Here is an 18,797-nt window from a genome sequence, read left to right as displayed (position 1 = left end):
AGCAATCTTAGAAGTGTTTGATGTTTCTATCTCTCTCCCTTACTCTCTGAAATCAATACAAAATATATTTTTTAAAAAAACAACAAACATATTCCAAACAATTCTAGATTATCATTAGAGAACCTTAAAGGTAACATGTCAGTGGCATTTAACTGCTAAAGTTTTTTATTTGTTTTTATTATCTTACTAGAGGCCCACTCACGAAATTCGTGCAATGGAATAGGCCCTCGCAGTCCTGGCTTCGTCCAGAAGGTCATCCGGATGGTCATTGTGCTGTTCGGCCATCCAGTCTAATTAGCATATTATGCTTTTATTATATAGATTTCAACACAGTATCAAATAATTCTGTTGCATTGGTATAGTTTACTACCTTTTTATTGCTGTTTGTTTGTCTGTTTGATTTTAAAGGCCTGATTGCCGAAGCATTTAGCCAACAGGAAAATATGAATGATTCTAGGCAGCAGTCACTGTTCTTCATCACACTTCCAGATTTACAGAAACTCTGTGCCGTCAAGATAATATTGCATAATGGGGTGGCAGATACCGAGATTAGAAGTACACAAATTAAGATGTGCAGGTAAGAATATATTTATAACTAAACTTTTGAGACCTGTGAGAGCTGTTTTAGAAGTATCTTCTTTAAAGCAAAGTACTCAGTTTGTGTATGTAATTTTAAAATAAAATTTTGTTTGAGCCAGGTATATAGGATTACATTTAAAATACTTGAGATAGAATATCTCACTGTTTATAGACATTGGTGAAATAAATCAGGTTCCTCAAAACTTAGAGGTAGTAATAAATACTGAGTACCTTCTGTTTATGAGACACTTTAAGAGATACTGTAAACATTTTAAGTTAATATAATTTCTTAATATTCAGATCAATATAAGAGTATTTCTGAAGAATATTTCTCCAACAACTATTTTGAAATGTCTAACCCAATATAGTCTTTGGAAAGCAGCTAAGTTGAAGCCTCAAGTCTAACTCCCTGATTACTGAGGACCCACCACGTGCTAGTCCTTTCAATTGTTTGAGGCACTCAAAAAAAGACTCAGAATACATGACAAGATTCCCTCTGTAACTGAATTTCTTGGGGAGGAACAAACACTTCTAAAATTGCTAGGGGTCAGAAATAAGAAAGACACTTGGGGTGTCCTCCATTTTTCTCCTATTAACAAAACTTGTCTTCTCCCTATTGTATATATTCCCACCCAAGTGCATCTAGGAGCCTGTACCCTTCCTGCTAGTATGTAGTTTGATACCTGCTGAGCAGTTATCTGTGACCCATTTGGGGAACAAATAGGTAGAAAACTGTCTGCAAGATTTTCTCACATTTGCTCTCAAATGGAATGAGGCCATGCCCATAGAGTGGGATGTTTTTACTCCTCCTCCCAGTAACTGAGAAATTCAGACAAAGGCAGGCCTTGTAAAAGCAAGTACCTGCTGTACCCAGGTTCTGACATCAAAGATGAGACTGGGTTTGTCTCATCTTACTTTTTGAGATAACCCCTCCCCAACACACACTCACTCATGGTTTTTTAAATTGGTTTCCTAGATGATGAGTAATTTGGAAAATTATATTTTCAACTCTTCCTTTTTGTGTTTTCCCACCTTTTCCTTGACCTTTGAAAACAAAATTATTGATAATTTCTGTAGCAATTTTTTTTTAAAAAATGTATTTTATTGATTTTTTACAGAGAGGAAGGGAGAGGGATAGAGAGTTAGAAACATTGATGAGAGAGAAACATCGATCAGCCACCTCCTGCACACCTCCTACTGAAGATGTGCCCGCAACCAAGGTATATGCCCTTGACCGGAAACGAACCTGGGACCTTTCAGTCTGCAGGCCAACGCTCTATCCACTGAGCCAAACCAGTTAGGGCCAATTGTGGCAATTTTTGTTTTAAGTTTATTTGGCTGTTAACTGCTAAACTAAAATCACTAATGTCATCTGACTTGGACAAAATTTTCATTTTTGCAGGAAAAGAATCTAGTTCTAACGTTGAAGTAGTTGATAAATTCACTGATAGTTGAGTCCTTAGACTGTTGCCCCTGTTCCCCCAACCACAACTTAAAAAACAAAGGAAAGTGGAAGAAACGGAAGTTAAAAAAGAGCTGGATTCTTCAGTGTTAAGACTTCTTTGAGTCTACACTTAGGATAGAAATGGGGTTTTAAAAGAGGAATTCATATTCACAGGTGAAAGAGGTTAAGAAACTTAGATGCAGGGACAAGTTTACAAATTAATATCAATATCTGTAACTTAAAATTCCCTTAATTCAAGTCTTGGCTGAGTGCCTACAGTATTCAAGGTAATGCTAAGTGTGGGGAGAGATACAGAAATCTATAACATAATCTTTGCCTGGAAGAGACTTAAACTCCTAATTGGAGCTAAGTGATTTTAAAATGTTCTGTTAAAGGAAAAAACAGACAGTGGGCAAGTCTACTTCAAAATGAATAATTTTATCTCCACAGGCAGTTGCTGTTTTTGCACCAGGATATTCTTGTATCACCTGTGCCTGGAATATTTAGCCAAATTTGGGTGGTGATGGCGGTTAGTATTTTAACATTTTATAAAGTATTCTTACTAATTATTTGGGGCAATATTGATAAACAGTAATTCAGGTACTAATTATAGCTCAAATTGAAGATGGTTTATGAAGACTAATTATAGTGTTTTGAAGTTTGAAGCATAGCAGACTTTAACATTGATATATCTGACATTCAAAATCTATTTTTGTGGTTCTAATTTCATATTTAGTTTTTTGTGTCATAAATGTTAAGATGAAGACTATGAATGATGATTAATATGTTACTGCAGCATTTTTAATGATATAATCCTTTTCTCATATTTTATTCTTTAGAATTACACTTAATATAAAAAAAGAAGTTTCTCATTCCATCAAATCTCCAATTGTTTTTAAATAATTTAGATCAACATTTTTTTTTCATTTGGAAAATTACCAAAAAAAATTTACACTTAGTAAAATTAGAACAAGAAACATTTCTCTGTTCTGTATATAACTAGGAATTATAATGAAGGGTCAGAATTCTGTATAAAAATCATACCATCCTAAGATTTTTGTCAAATATCTTTCTGGAAATCCTCTTATTCTGAGATTTTAAGTTCCCAGAATTTATTGAAATCAACATTTATTAACAGTGCTGATAAACCATACAAAATTATCAGTTCTTTTCTTCTCCTTCTATGTTCATTTTTCCCCCCTCTCATCCTTAATATCGTTTTTAAGAAAGACAAGCTGTTGGTAAACAACTAGACACTCATACCTCTTAATTGTGTGGTTTTTTTCTACCTGGAAATTTTATGGAATAAGGAAAAGATTGTTCTTTAGCATTCTTGTAAATTCAAATATTTAATCTTAGAAGAGCCACCTAAAAATGTTTTGCTTTATTGCAAATATATTACATGCTATAAAAAAATTTACAACATTATTTAAAAAGGAATTATTATGCATACTATTTTAAAGCTTGCCTTTCATTTTCCCTTAAACAGCCTCTCCTTGATACTGTTCTGTCAACACATGTATCTTTCTCAATTTTAAGGCTGTGAAATATTTCATTGTATGGTTATAAAATAATTTATGTATATCTGAGTTTCTAATTTTGTGCTATTACAAACAGTGCTTCAGAAAGCATCACTGAAATTACATAATTTTCGTTTGGTAGTTTCTATGGATTAAATTCTTAGAAGTGGGATGGCAGCCCATTTTAACTATAATCTAGATACTGCAAAATTGCTATCTGAAGAGTTCTTCTAGATTACATTTTTAACAAATGATGTATGAAAAAACCCATAGTTCCACATCCTCACAAATACTGGAGATGCTCAACCTTTATACACCTGCCAATCTTTTAGCTTACAAGTAATATCTTCTTTTTATTTGTATTTCTTTCATTGGTGAGTTGAAGCACCTTGGCCTTTTGAACTTTCTCTGATCTTACACTATGTCCATTTTCCTTCTTAAGATATAACTTACTGTATATTATGATAGATGTTAAATATTTATTGGCCTCTTTCTTCATATGGTTTCTGGTTCATGTCACCCCCAGAAAGGCTTTCCTCATTTTGAGAATGTATCCACAGATTCTATTTCAGGGAGAGATTGGTCATCACTTGCTTCTCCAAGGCATAAAAGCTATCAGGATGATGGCCTGATTCTGTGCTCTCTGCTGTGTAACATTTAAAGTCTTTTATGTATTGCTTTATTTAATATATGTTAAGTCATCTTTATAAATGTGGATTTTTGTTATAGATACCATTTTATAAAGCTGGAAAACTTAATGCCTATATTGAAAAATATGGAGCTAAGGTACGTGTTTTTTTAAAGATAATAATTTCAGATGCTGTTTATATTGATTTTGTATTCAGCTTATTTTAAAAGCCAACAAAAATTGGAGTAGCTTTCTCATAATTTGTTGATATGCATGTGAAAGAGCTGAACAGTTTTTTTCTCAAGCAATTAATTTGTGCACAGTTAGTAGAGACAGAGGGGAAGAGGATTATTTTTTTGTTGAGTACTTTCTTGCAGGCATTTTACATGGCATAATCTTCTTTAGCATATATAACTTCTAAGAACTGAATATTCCCATTTTAAAGATGAAGAAAATGAAACCCAGAGAAACAAAAATATTATAAGCAGAGGCACAAAGCAAGATAAGTTGTATTCTACATGGTAGTGAATTTCTGGATCTTAGCAAGGAAAATATAAATACATGGGTTGAGCACCTCTTGTGTCTCAGTTACTCAGACCATGGAGACTTGGCTAGAGCTCACTTCATGTCTCTGCATGTTTCTCAGAGGCATACTGTATTCTGGATTATTCCAGCAGGCTGATCAACTGGGGTTTGGGATAATGAGGTTTCTGGTCAACTCCAAGATTAGATACTTTCTTTAGGTTCTAGGAGGATTATAACGTCTTAACAATACCCGAAGGTGCTTTGCAACTCCATAAGAAATCTCTGAAGAACCCGAAAGCTGGTTTCAACTGTCAGTCACAATCTATGGGAAAGCTGTATTCTTTAATCTTTTGGCTAAGACAAATCTGAACTATGAGAACCATATTTACGGTATATCATTTACCTAGAACTAGAAACTAGGTCTTCAGGGGTCCCTACAAAACTCTGTCCTTTATTGTGGAAAATGTCTCACGGTTTTGTGGGGACTTCTTTGCTGTCTTACTGTCACACTCTTGGGGAATTTAATACTTTTATTAATATATTGACTTAAAGGTAAACTGTGTTGTTTTTTGACAAATGTGTTACAAAAATAATAGATACAATACGATTTTAAAAATGAATAATAAGGATCAAAACAGTTATTTTTAGCACAAGAATATATAGCATTTCAGTACTGATTTAGTAAAAGAATATTTATACCAACTATCATCATTTTATATAAATATATCTTAAGATTATAAGAATAAAAGGAAAAATTAATAAACACATCTCCCATAGTCCTTATACACTAATAAAAAAACACTTTGTGATGAATTTTCTTCTAGTCTTGTAATTTACACCTTTGACTTTATCACTGCAAGTTGTCCAATATCAAAATATTTAAAATCTTTTTGTTTATACTCTTATCCTTTTTCCATGAATCCCAATTCCTCATTGTTACTAAGTAAACTTACTTAGGCCCCTTCACCAGATTTCCAGATCCCAGATGCCTCAATATTCATGAGCTTTCTTCCAGCCTGACTTTCCTCCCCTCTTGGGCCTTTGTGATTTTGCTCAACTTTTCTTTTTATGGATACTTTCTGCATAATAATAATTAATTATAGTCAGCAGATATTTATTGAACAGCTAGCATATTCTGAGCACTCTACCTGTTTCTGGAATTAAATCTGTGAGCCACATAAACTCCCTGCTCAGAAATCTTATAGTAGGAAAAAACTTCCTCCTTTTTAAGTTTTTGGAGTTTGTGTAGAATTGTTATTCCTACTATAAATGTTTGGTAAAATTCATCACTACAGTTATCTGGGCCTAGAGCAGTGATGGCGAACCTATGACACGCGAACTCATTTTTTTGGTTGATTTTTCTTTGTTAAATGGCATTTAAATATATAAAATAAATATCAAAAATATAAGTCTTTGTTTTACTATGGTTGCAAATATCAAAAAATTTCTATATGTGGCACGGCACCAGAGTTAAGTTAGGGTTTTTCAAAATACTGACACGCCGAGCTCAAAAGGTTTGCCATCACTGGCCTAGAGTTTTCCTTAATAGAAGGTTTAAAACTATAATTTCAATTTCTTTAATAGATAATCGAGTATTTAAGTTGTCTGTTTCAAGGAATATGTCCATTTCATCTAAGTTGTCACTTTTATTGCCATAAACTTACATATAATATTTCCTCCTTATTTTCCTTTGCTATAGAGTCTGTAGTGATGTCACCTCTCTCATTCTATATATGATAATATGTGTTTTTAATTTTTTTTCTCCCTGACCAGTCTTGCTAAAGGCTTAACACTCTTATTGATCTCAAAGAACATCTTTTGGTTTTATTGATTTTTCTCCGTTGTTTTACTCTTTTGCTTTTCATTGATTTTTCATTATGGTCTTTATTATTTTCTTATGCTTATTTTGGGTTTAGTTTGCTCTTTTTCTAGTTTCTTATGGTGGAAACTGAATTCACTGATTTGAGAACTTTTTCTTTCCCAATATAGACACATTTATTTGCTATAAATGTCCTTGTAAGCATGTTTTGTTTTTATTTTCCTCAGTTCAAAATACTTTCTAATTCCCCTTTGATTTCTTCTTTGATCTATGGATAGATTAGAAGTTTGTTATGTAGTTTCCACATATTTGGGGATTTTCCAGGGATCTTTCTGTTACTGCTTTCTAATTTAGTTGTGACTAGAGAAGACATTTTGTATAACTTGAATTTTTTAGAATTTATTGAGACATGATCATTGGGTCATGTTAGTTGACAGTGTTAAAGTACTATATTCTCACTTATTCTCTCTACCTACTGTATCAGTTACTGAGAAAATGTGGTAAAGAATTTGCCCCTGACTATAGCTGAAGTGATCAATAATACCATCTCTGCCCTGGAAGGCATCCAGGTCACCAGTCAAAATGTTTATGAATGATAGAATTGGCCCAGACTTCCTCCTTCCATGTCACGGCTGAATGTGAGCTGGTATATCCTGCTGTATCTGGGTTAAGACCTTGGGCCAAGGGGAAGGCAACACAGAATCAAGGAGAAAGCCATTTGGCTTTGTAAGGTAGATCCTGATAGTTACGGGATTTGTTCAGCTGCTTGGGTCCTGGACCCTAGGGGCATGTGTGAAGTCAACGCTGCAGGTTGGAGTCCTGTTGATAGTAGCCTTAATTAAATGATCTGTGAGACAATTGAACAAATTTGGTCCTGTTCCTCACCAACAGATTAATTATTTACATACTGAGAGAATTTACCCGAAGCCAAAATAGTATGAAAACGTGGGTGGATAAAATTGGGAGACAGTTCTCCTTGGCGCTAATACTTTTTTGCATGTCTTGGTAGTAGAGGCAGTGGCAGCATTTTCTTCTGAACTGTATTTGCACAGATGTTTGTAGAGCAAACAGCCTTGATTCTGTCCCCAGCCCTGGTCTCAGAGTCTATTCTCTGTACAGAGTCTGTTCTCTGTACAGCTCTCTCATCACCAACTCTTTGCCCCCAAAGCTTGCCTTCCCTTTTCATCCTGGACTCTCAACTCTGGCTCTGCAACCCAGAGAGTCTACTGGCTCCTCCAGGCCTGCCCTCCATGCACAAAGCCTGGAAACCCTCTTCGGTCAATATGTTGGGGTGATCATAGGTTCCTGTCTCTGAGGAACTGCTTTTGTTCGTTGCTTGATATCCAATGTCCTATAAACCATTGTTTCATAGAACCTGCCCCATTTTGTACTTTGTCTCAAGTGGAAGGATAAATCTTCATCCTATTATTACCCTTGATCAGAAGTTCTAATTTTTAAAAATTCTCTACAAGGAAAGATTCTTACATGGTACCCATGTAAGTATTTCATTGTTTTCTGGTGTTGAACTAGAGTGAACAATTATGAAAAATGTTACAATGTAGTTCTGGTCTGGTTTCTTCTGTGTATAGCAGAATGCAAAGTAAAGTGTAAGATTGTAACACAGAGGCCCTAAAAGTTTAGGTTCCTTGGGCCAGGATAAGCAGGTGGAATTGGGCTCTTATTATAGCATGGCAGTAGTTGTAATTTCGGAATGGAAATGGTTGAACACTTCTTTAACTTTAGAACTAGATGTGATTGTGGTGACTAGAACTATCATCCAGAATAGCCCAGTTTGTTAGGTGGTGATTTAAAGACAGACATGTTCTGGTAGCTTATAGGGACATACTGATTGGTGTAATTTGCTTATATTTTATCCTTTGATCTTTTTAGGTAGAGGCACCACGAAGAGTAATTCCTGTAATTCTTCAAAACTGCCTTTCATATTCACTCATGGCCAGACTTGCTCCAGCCTGGAATAAAACTGGCCATCTCCTGGTGCAAGGTAATGCTATGTTTTTCAGCACTGTAGCTTTCTGACTACATTACTTCTACTATGTGCATATGTTTTTAATTTCAGTATATATTTAGGGAATAGTTTTTAAAACATAGCCCCAACCAAGCATTCTCAAGCAAGTCCACAACAACATAAATGTCATCTCTTTACTTTAGGATTATATCCAAAGCCTGCTGATGTTTCTTTAAACAAAATGTGTTTTTTAACAAAGGAAAAGAAAATATGTTTATTATAGAATACTTGATGTTTAGAAATAAATATAACTGAGGAGCCTTACTAAAATGAACAGAATTTATCAATATTTCTGGAACCAAAAGGCTATTCTGAGTTTTGTGTTGAGGTCTGATCTTTTCTAAGCATTTTATATTAGGAAATAAATATTTGAGGGTATAATTGGGTATTTCTGTCCTTTTAATTGAAGAGATACTTTTTGAGTTATTATATTTTTTCTCTGAGCTGACATCAGATATTCTTTTGTATAAAACTGCATTTTAAAGCATTTTCTGTAGCTTTGATAATATCACATGAAAAGGTTGTATTTATCAAGCATGATTTATAGATTATAATAATATGGTATATTCTATCAATTTTTTAAGGAAGAGAATTTCTTTCTCAGATGGGAAAGCAAAATGCTGTTGGTAAGTAAAAATGTATCAGTCAATAGCTAAAAACATTAATCTAGTCAACAGTTAAGCTGCTACAAATTGTTGAGTTGTACTCTTGGTGATTAGGTTATATTGGAGTTTAACCAGCTGTTATAATCACAATTTCACCTGGGAAAATAACTCTGGTTCAAAATATATAGCCAGCCTTATTGAGAAAAATTCACTTATCTTTATTGGAATAAAAGCTATGTTTTTTACTTCTCTACTTAAAGAAAATTATGACTATAAAGGATTTAATTCTTACAGGAATTTATAATGTGTAGCTTCCAGAATTATATCATAAGAAATTCTTCAGTATTGTTGCAAGTAAAAGCTTTATTTCTTAAGGAAACATGATTCTTTTTCTCCTTGAAGTCTGAAAAGACACAGATGATCTAAAATAACAGTTTATGATATAGTTTAATTCTTTCAATGATATGTGTGGCTATTTGCAGTTAGACAAATTCCTAAGCAGTAGTCCAGATATAGCATATAGGTGGAAATCTTAAGCCCAGGTAGACATTACTAATCAATCCACAGCTCTTGGATCTCATCTGCCCTCCTTGCACTAGTTTTATATTTAAGTTGAACAGTGGTAGTCATTATACTCTAGCTATGGACAAATAGGTTCGCTTCTAAATTTAGTTTAATCCCTAAACACTATCAGGAGACTACAGCTATCAGAGATTAAAGATAACAGTTTAGGAGAGCAAAATTCTTTACTTCTATGTTAGAAGTTTTTTTTTTTGTTTACTGAATGTAATATTCTACAGCAAAACTGACAAATTGGAAGGTTATAGCTCATTGGATTTTCACAGACTAAATTTACCCTTATAACCAGTTATCAAATCAAGAAACAGAAAATTTACCAATACCTCACAAGCTTCCTCCTGCTTTCTTCCAGGTATTACCCCTTCCCAAGATAATCAGTATCTGACTTGTAAAGTACTTTTAATTTTGAAAAAGCAAGGTAGAAGCCTTGGGGCTCTATAAGATCCAGAATATATCTGCCAGAATACTTGAGGGCATTCGTTAGTGAACGACTACTGAAGTCAGAATCATGGCATGGTACCACCTGATTTAAGAAGACAGTCTCCATTTTTACATACAATAGATACCAAACTTGTAAAAGATACTTGTTGAGTTTCCCTCTCAACTGTGATATATCTCATTTTTCTTATTGCCACCCTGCCCTATGACATCTCCCAACACATACACACCCACATATCCACGTTGCTTCATTCAGCCTTTGTCTTCTTGTAGATGTCCCATCTGCGACTGTCCGATAGAATATGTTGATTGACTTTTACCATGTGCGAGAAAAAAGCCATTTTGAGTTTCTAACTTGAAAAATTAAGTTAAAGTAATTTCTTTTGTTACTAAAATACTTAATTTGATAGGATGGAGTAATAATTCCAGAAAGTTTATAATTAAATATTTTCTTTTCAGCATTAGACATCAATGTAACCGAAACTCAAGTTTGTCTAAGTATAGAAGCTTATACAATCAGACTGCCACCACCTGAGGTACCACATATTTTGATTTCCATAATTAACTTTATTTACTATATACTTATTATTATTATTACTAGCATACCAGTAGGTTTTAATTTTTAACAATAAGAGGGATAAGATTTTTTATTTTCAAAATCCACATTAAATTCTTAGTATATTGATATTATTCTAAATCTGGTTACCCAAAGAAAATATTGTCAGTTCAACACAGATCCAATCTTATTATTCCCTTGCTCAAAAATCTTTTTAATGGCATTCAAGACTCCCCACAACCCTGTCCTGCCTCAGTGCCCACTTCTTGCCTCTTCTTACAACTTCAAATATTAAAAGCACTGTTTCAGCCCATAGTAAATGTAATATTCCCCCATTGGCATTCTGGTAGCTTGTGTGTGTGTGCCTACTTTTTACACGTAACACTTTTTGCCTTCTTAGTTGAAGGATATGTCTTTTATTTTGCTATTTTCATAGCACCCAGTATAGAACCTTACTAATGCTAACTCAATAAGTGTGATTTGCCTTTTCTTGTGCCAGTGGTTCTCAACAGAGACAGGTGAAGGGGGAAATGAGTGCTTTTGTTCCTCAAATAAGACATTTTGTAATGTCTTGAGACAATTTTGGTTATCACAAAGGGGAAGCGGTGTGTTGCTACTGACATTTAGTGGATAGAAACCAGAGATACTGCTAAATATTCTACAGTGCACAGCGCACAAGACACAACCCCACAGCTGCCACCACAAAGAGTTATCCAGCCTAAAGTGTCAAGAGTGTCCGGGCTGAGAAACCCCAGGCATGGGATAGATGACTCTGCCTTTGCTTGGAGCACCCCAGTTGGCTACACATGCTGCTAATCCTTTAAGAGCCAGCTCAAATGCTTCTCCATTCACTTTTCTGTTCAACTTTTTTATTACGAAGAACAAATCAAAGAGGAATAGGGTCTACTTTCTGATTGTCAAGAATTATGTGAGCCAGTAGGGAAGCTGACTTACATAAAAATAAATAACTGGAATGGCTTGCATGGTGTTAATATCTTGTACTGATGAGGAACCTTCACAAGCCTCCAAACCGAGTGTGATCTCCACCCTCTTTTAAACCTTCACGCCATTTTACACCATGCTCACATACTTACTTGTATTTCTAGAGTTATACTCCTCATATATTCCCTATAAGCTTCTTGAGGACTAATTATTGTACCTTATCTACCCTTAGGTTTCTTACAGACGATACTTCTGTTTTAATTATCTGAGATTTGAACCAATTAGAGATTGACAAAGAAGAGTAAGACATAGAGACCAATGTACCATCTTTTTGAATAGGATGAGAATGTAACTTATCCAAAATGGACACTTTTGAGAGTGAAAGGGACACTTGCCTAATCGGATATAGTCCAACATGTATCAACTACGATATGTTAAAAATAAAATCAATTAATTAAAAATGGGTGGTTAAGAGTTTATGGTACATAAAAGAACAATTCGTGAACCAGGAGTCTTAAAGCCAAAAGTGGAATGAAGCTCAGAGGTGTGTTGTTCAAGGACAGTTTGCATAGAAAATTTGTTACACCATTTTGGAAAACAGTTTAAGTTTCACTTATGGTTTCTTGAGGCATTTACAAAAAATAATCTAAGTTAAATTTTGCTTGCATTGCAGGATAAGGTAGATTAGGTTTTGCTTATGTGCCTTAATTGGTTTTGTCTGCGTAAAGAATTTTCAGGTTTGGTCTCCATTTTATTTAGTTTAACAGACATATGGTCACACTATTTATTACTGAAGAAGAGAAGAAGCTATTGGGGAATGTGGCCTCTCTGAACCTAGAATTAGGTAGATTGACCCACCCATGAATGGCAGTGATGGAAATCCACAGGCTGCCTTGGGAGATCAGGCACCAGTCCCAGAATGACAGAGAGAATGCACAACACCACGTTTTGCCAGCAGGCCAGCTCCCAAGAGGAAGAGGAAAGAGTTGTCCTAGTTTTAAGTCACCTCATCTGCACTAGAAAGGAATGAATGAGGGGCACAGTGACATCAGCGTAGCAGAGCTTTTTTCAACATGGGAGTAAACAAGAAATCAGAAGATGCTCTTTTCTTTTCTACTCAACACTATACACTCAATACATACTTGTTTAGTTCATTTAAATTAAGTTCATAAATTATAATTTGTCATCATTGCCTCTAAATCTCACCTTTCTTACACTTTTGATAGGGCATTTTCACAACCTGATTATAACAATTCATACATATCTATAAAACAGTACAGAATAGGAGTTTTCATTTGGGAGTTAAGAGGGAAAGTAGTAAAGCTCTAGCTATACTGTATAGAGAAGAAACAGGGTGAGCTGAAACATCACGTCATGGAACGTGGTTGGAACAATGTAACTGAAGCCTTTAAAATTACTTTATAACACTGTGTGAATATGTGTGTATGTGTCTAACAAACGTGGTTGGAACAATGTAACTGAAGCCTTTAAAATTACTTTATAACACTGTGTGAATATGTGTGTATGTGTCTAACAAATACAGTATGTGTCTTTTGTTTGTCAAATGTTTTTGAGGACTTACGGATTAAAATCTTATTTCTATTGAAAGCTAAAAGAATTTGATATTTCTCAAAGCATTATTAAGGACTTTGATACTCACAAGAATGGTGTCATTGAGGGCCATTCAATTTTAAGCAACTGGTGCTACGTTTTGCCAAGGTGAGATTTTAATTTCTAGTAACTAGGGGAGGTTCAAATATACCATTTTTTTCTAATTTTGCTTCAACATTGAGATATGCAAAAGTATAAACCATTTTGTGGACTTTTGAAACTGAATTATAACTTTAAAAACATATTGACACAATATTGTCAGATTTACAGAAACTGTCAACTTCCTCTATCAGATTATGAAAATAAATTTATACATTAAATGTATAATATACATTTATTATACATATTTATTAGATCTATTTTTATGTAAATTTCTAGGTCTCATGAGATTACAAGTATCATAATCTTAAAACTTTATAAACTCATAATGATTCATTATCATTTGATATGAGCTAAATTTTAAGTTTATACTATATTCAGTAAAATATGGCTTGTTATTAATGTAAATAGGACTCTTGGGATGAAATTTTAACTTGCTTTACAAAAGAAGAACTTTAGCAAGCATATGCATAATAATTTAATCATTCAGGAAAGGATACAGATTAGATGGGAAACATAGATTTGACTGTAATTCATTCAACTCTTAAACTTTTTTCTAAAGTATAACAGTTACCAGGAATACCTAAATATTAGTCATTATTTTGTCTTTATAACTGGCACATTGTTTGCATCAATTCAATTATTAACAATTCTAGTTGTTAAGATTTAATACAGTATGTGTTTGGAACTAGGAACAAATGATTAGTTTATTACTTATGTGTAGATAATTGTTAAATTGTTTTTAATCCTTTCTAAGTATCATAGTTAACATATCTAAGCACTGGCTCATGATATTTTACCAAACTCTTATTTTTCATAGTATGAAAATGGGGAAGATATTAAGTATTCTTCATACCACACCTCCTGACTGTCCTTTTCACTCATATAAAGATTTCCAGATGCACTGGGACGACCTGGTAAGGAATAAAAATATATATTATGTAGGAAGTTACTTGATTTTACTTCTTATAATTTAAACTAACTTTAGGTGTCTCTCAAGAGAATTTCAGCTTTGTTCTTAATTTTTAGTATGGCTACAAACTTCCAGAAGATGGTGGAAATATTAAAATATACTGCAACATCTACTTCAAAATGATAGGAGAAAGGATCTTTACATATCCTTTACACACCACCCTTAATGGGTGCTCTCTGCCCACCTTGGACCCAGTCTCTCTCCTGCCCTGATATCATCATTTTCAACCTTCTCTGTCTAAATGTAACTACTTTCCTCTCTACTTTTTATCTGCATGAGTATTTTGTTTTCCTTCCCATTTTTACTTGAGAATTAGTTTAATAATGATATTTCTCCCCTTAAACTCTTCTGCAACAATTAAACAGGAAAGAAGCTTTGCAGTAGATAGAAGAAAAAAAAATGTTTATTTGATTTCTAGTACAAAGTAAGAAAAAAGTCATTAGTCTCCTTAGCCAAGGGCTCCCTCCAGTGGTATTTTGGATATAACTGAAAGGGTGGAATTAGAATTAGTTTAACAAAGAATTTTATTTTTGGAAGATTGCTTTACAGGCAAAATTTAGAGGATTTGACTTGCACTTAATACACTCCGTTGATTTAACAAAATATCCTAACATTATTTTTTAAAATCTACACACAAAAGAGTGCAAGTGGTCTGGTGAAACTCTTTAGTCTTAACACGGATCTCCTGGGCCTTTGTATTCTGACGAGCTGGAGTTTCAAAATGAAGAGAGAATAGCCATAATGTTCTTTCTGTATTTTGTTTCCTAACCGAAATCTTAATATAAAATTAAAGATCACAGATATCCATTATTCCCTTTCACTAGATGCCAAGTCATTATTCTGACTCTTCAGAATATCTTTCATCAGAAAATTAACTGCTTTTTTCAAAGAACGGCTTTTAGAGCTTAAATGGAGTCTGTTTTGTTTCTTTGTCCTGAGTCTTTACTGCTTTTTGGAGCTGCATCCTGTTTATTGTTCACTATAAATACTTATTTTAAATCCATAAAGGTCATAGTGTCTTCCTTATGAATCATTTCTAGAATGTCTTAGTTTGCCGGCCTGTAAGGAAAGCTGTGTTATAAGGATCCCATGAGCTGTTTTGATTGTGGATATTAAAATAGAAGTGATTACTATCCCTATGAGAAAACATGCTTTTTAGCTTTGGATTATAAAGTTGGAATTATTTAGCTTGGAATAAATAAGCAATATATAAAATAGATTTAGTTGTGTGTGTCTTTTTAACAGTTACTATTTAAACTTTTTTATTGCATAAAAATGTTCCATTGTTCTTTAACATTGTTCACATATCCTCTCAGTTGCATCAGAAGTCAGCCCATACAGTTCTTTCCAAGGGTAGATTTGGAAGATGTGTTGAAAAGTTTTCTTTCAGATTTAAAATCTAAACTGCCCCATATATGTGGGTTTCCCATAAAGATGACAACGAAACCGTGCTACTCTACACAAGAACTAACTAAACCGAGTATACAGGTAAGACATTCATGTCCTCTCAAGTTCTCTGAGACATACTGTGCACCTATCTTACTCAATCTCTTGCCTCCTCTGGTGAACCAACTAATTCGTTGTGATATAATTATTTTTCTCTCAGGTCACTGTTTCTCTAATATTATTTACTATTATACTTAACCATTTGTCACTGCCATTTGTTGTTATTGTATTTAATGTGCTATTATTTTATACACTGAGTGGCCAGATTACTATGACCACCTGACATTTGTAGGCAAATTAGCTATAATTTCGCGCTGAAGTTGCTAGAGGGCCAGACCATTATAAATAGGGACGCAGGTTGTATACCACAACAGAAGCGATTTTTTTTCTGAAGATATGGGTAAACAACTTGATTTAACAGCCTTTGAACGTGGGATATATTTGAACGTGAGTGGCCAGATTATTATGACCACCCCATCAGTACTTTGTTGGGCCACCTTTTGCCTTCAATACTGCAGCGATTCTTCTTGGCATTGACTCCACGAGATGTTGAAAGGTGATGCGAGGAATCTGACACCATGCCTGATGAATAGCACTGTCCAGTTCTGTGAGATTTGATGGTTGTGGAACCAGCTGCCTGATGGCTCTTTTAACTTCGTCCCACAAATGCTCAATTGGATTGAGATCTGGTGATTGTGGGGGCCACCTAAGCAAGGTAAAATCTCCCTCATGTTTTTGAAACCACTCCTGCACAATACGAGCACCGTGGCATGGCGCATTGTCTTGTCGGAAGAAGCCATCTCCATTGGGATACACCATCAACATGATAGGATGAACCTGATCAACAATGATAGTTAGGTATGTTGTGCTATTCAGATGTTGTTCCACACGAATTAAAGGGCCCAAATCATGCCAGGAAAACATGCACCAAACCATAACACTGCCCCCACCAGCTTGAAGGGTTGTACTCATGCATGTGGGGTGCATGCTTTCATGCTGTTTCCGCCAAATTCTCACTCTGCCATCTACATGATGCAACTGGAAATGTGATTCATCGGACTACATGACTTTTTTCCAATGCTCGACTGTCCAGTCCTTGTGTTCCTGTGTGAATTGGAGACGTTTTGTCTTGGTAACTACAGACAGCAAAGGTGTTCGAACAGGCCTTTGGCTTCCATATCCCATACGATGCAGTGTATGGCTAATTTGCCTACAAACGTCAGGTGGTCATAATAATCTGGCCACTCAGTGTATATTGTAGTGTTACTTTATATCCTTATTTTGATGGTATTTTATATCATTTCTTTTCCATTAAGGACATTATTACATTTTTACAAATTCTTAATCTCTATCCTTTCAGGAAAACAAAGTCAAGCCACCCAATCTGACCTCTAAACAAATGTTCAGGACCTCTCTGACTCAGGCCCCTTCCATAGGACCCTCCCTGGCTCAACATCCTTTATTGAGATCAGTGGCCATAGACCACAAGGTGGAGCCTTGGGTCAGCCAGCAGAATACCTGTGTGTTCTCAGCTCTGAACCTCCAGCCAGAATCTGCTCAGAGCAGAAAGACGTCCCTCTCTGACAAGGCACCACAAGTACATTTGGAAGTACCAAAGCCCACCAGAGGAAATACTCTAGTTCAAGACACTAATTTTAGCTCCCAAAGTAACAAGGCCCCTAAATTCATACCAATTTTCAAAACTCGATCATTACAGATGAATAAAAATGTCTTAGAGCCTGAAAACCTGAAAAGAAAACAACTTGTTACAGAATCCAAGTTGTTTTCATTTAAGACCAATGTGGTCCAGGATGACAAACTGAATTTAGATCCAGCTATAGAAAAAAGATATAATTGTAACGTTCAGATGGAAGTTAGAAATTTAAACCAGAAGACTTTTAGACCTCTGCAAGAAAAAGAAAGTATGACAAAATATCTCCCTTCTAACAAAAAATCGTCAGCTGTGAGTATGAATAGAAATAAGCAATTATCTAATAGTTCAGGATTGCAGATGTCAAATAAGAGTTTAGGCATGCTAAAAAGTGCCATTGACTGCCAAGTGAATGGAAAAGAAATTTTAACAAGCAAACACATAGCACAAATTTTAGAAAAGGGACATGAGTCACTAAAAGTGCAAAGACCACACATTTTTGAATCAGACACAGAAATAGAAGGTTCCCAACTACTTCAACAATCAGTCAATAAAACTAAAGAAGTTGATATCAGTGACCACAGACATATAGCAGGCAGGACAGCCCACAGGCCTAACAGAAAACTATGTCAGGAATCTTCAAAACCTGCAAAGCAGCCTCATTCCAGTAATGTCCACTACGGACAATCCAGTTCTTCTATGAACCAGGTAAGAAAACAATTTTAATCTGGGGATATTTATCATATGATAGATCTTTAAAACCCCTAAATAAAGATTTAAGGGATTTTCCCAAGATCATCTAGAAACACATTGGGAAAATGTGCCCTAACATAACTACAAGTATATACAGTTGAGTTATTAAAAATGGGATTCTTTAATCTGATTACAGATACATGACTTGGACAAATCAAAACCTAAGAAATCTCTCACCAGCCCTCAAGCTTATAACATGGATGTGAAAGCAGGAAATATCCATAAGGTAACTTAGGTGATACCTTTTGATTTATTTTCATTAAGTTATCTGAATTGGAATTGCCAAGTTTAGGGATCTCCAACCTCTTGATAAAGAAGAGTTACTTTTAAATCCCTTGAAGCCTTAAAATCAGCCTTTGTAGGTAACAGCAGCTGTTAATACAGAAGAGACCCCGGAGAGGGAGGAGGTGGAGAGAGGTCCCACTATGGGCTCTTCCTACTTTTGTGCTGGGGTCTTAGCAGGCGAAGAGCCTCCAGGGCACAGCAGCAGCAGGCTGCTCAAAGATAGGAGTCCAAAACCACTAGAACAGTATCTTTGGGGACTTTTACCTAAGATGATTAAACTTAAGGGATGTTTCAAAAGTTAATCATTAAGTTAAAATT

General features: G+C 34.8%; 1 protein-coding gene across 1 annotated transcript; it reads left to right on the top strand.

The window, feature by feature from the left end:
• Positions 1-369: 369 nt before the first annotated feature.
• Positions 370-18,429, top strand: CUNH18orf63 (chromosome unknown C18orf63 homolog). Its single transcript, XM_036322727.1, has 12 exons — positions 370-577; positions 2,474-2,552; positions 4,273-4,329; positions 8,406-8,517; positions 9,126-9,167; positions 10,623-10,699; positions 13,271-13,380; positions 14,192-14,288; positions 14,401-14,486; positions 15,649-15,832; positions 17,151-18,149; positions 18,331-18,429. Exons 1-12 carry the CDS (start codon positions 444-446, stop codon positions 18,427-18,429), a joined length of 2,076 nt encoding a protein of 691 aa, XP_036178620.1. The 5' UTR covers positions 370-443.
• The last annotated feature ends 368 nt before the right edge of the window (positions 18,430-18,797 follow it).

This window comes from Myotis myotis, unplaced genomic scaffold, assembly GCF_014108235.1.
Source record: "Myotis myotis isolate mMyoMyo1 unplaced genomic scaffold, mMyoMyo1.p scaffold_m19_p_9, whole genome shotgun sequence".
Taxonomy (NCBI): domain Eukaryota; kingdom Metazoa; phylum Chordata; class Mammalia; order Chiroptera; family Vespertilionidae; genus Myotis; species Myotis myotis.
Note: the sequence above shows the minus strand (reverse complement) of the source record. Positions and strands in the feature narration are given on the sequence as shown.

Excerpts from the sequence above, each read along its gene's own strand:
- CUNH18orf63 (XM_036322727.1), top strand. The coding sequence starts at position 444 with ATGAATGATTCTAGGCAGCAGTCACTGTTCTTCATCACACTTCCAGAT. Across the intron at positions 9,168-10,622 it reads GGGAAAGCAAAATGCTGTTG|CATTAGACATCAATGTAACC; the intron begins GTAAGTAAAAAT and ends TTTTCTTTTCAG. Across the intron at positions 10,700-13,270 it reads TCAGACTGCCACCACCTGAG|CTAAAAGAATTTGATATTTC; the intron begins GTACCACATATT and ends TTCTATTGAAAG.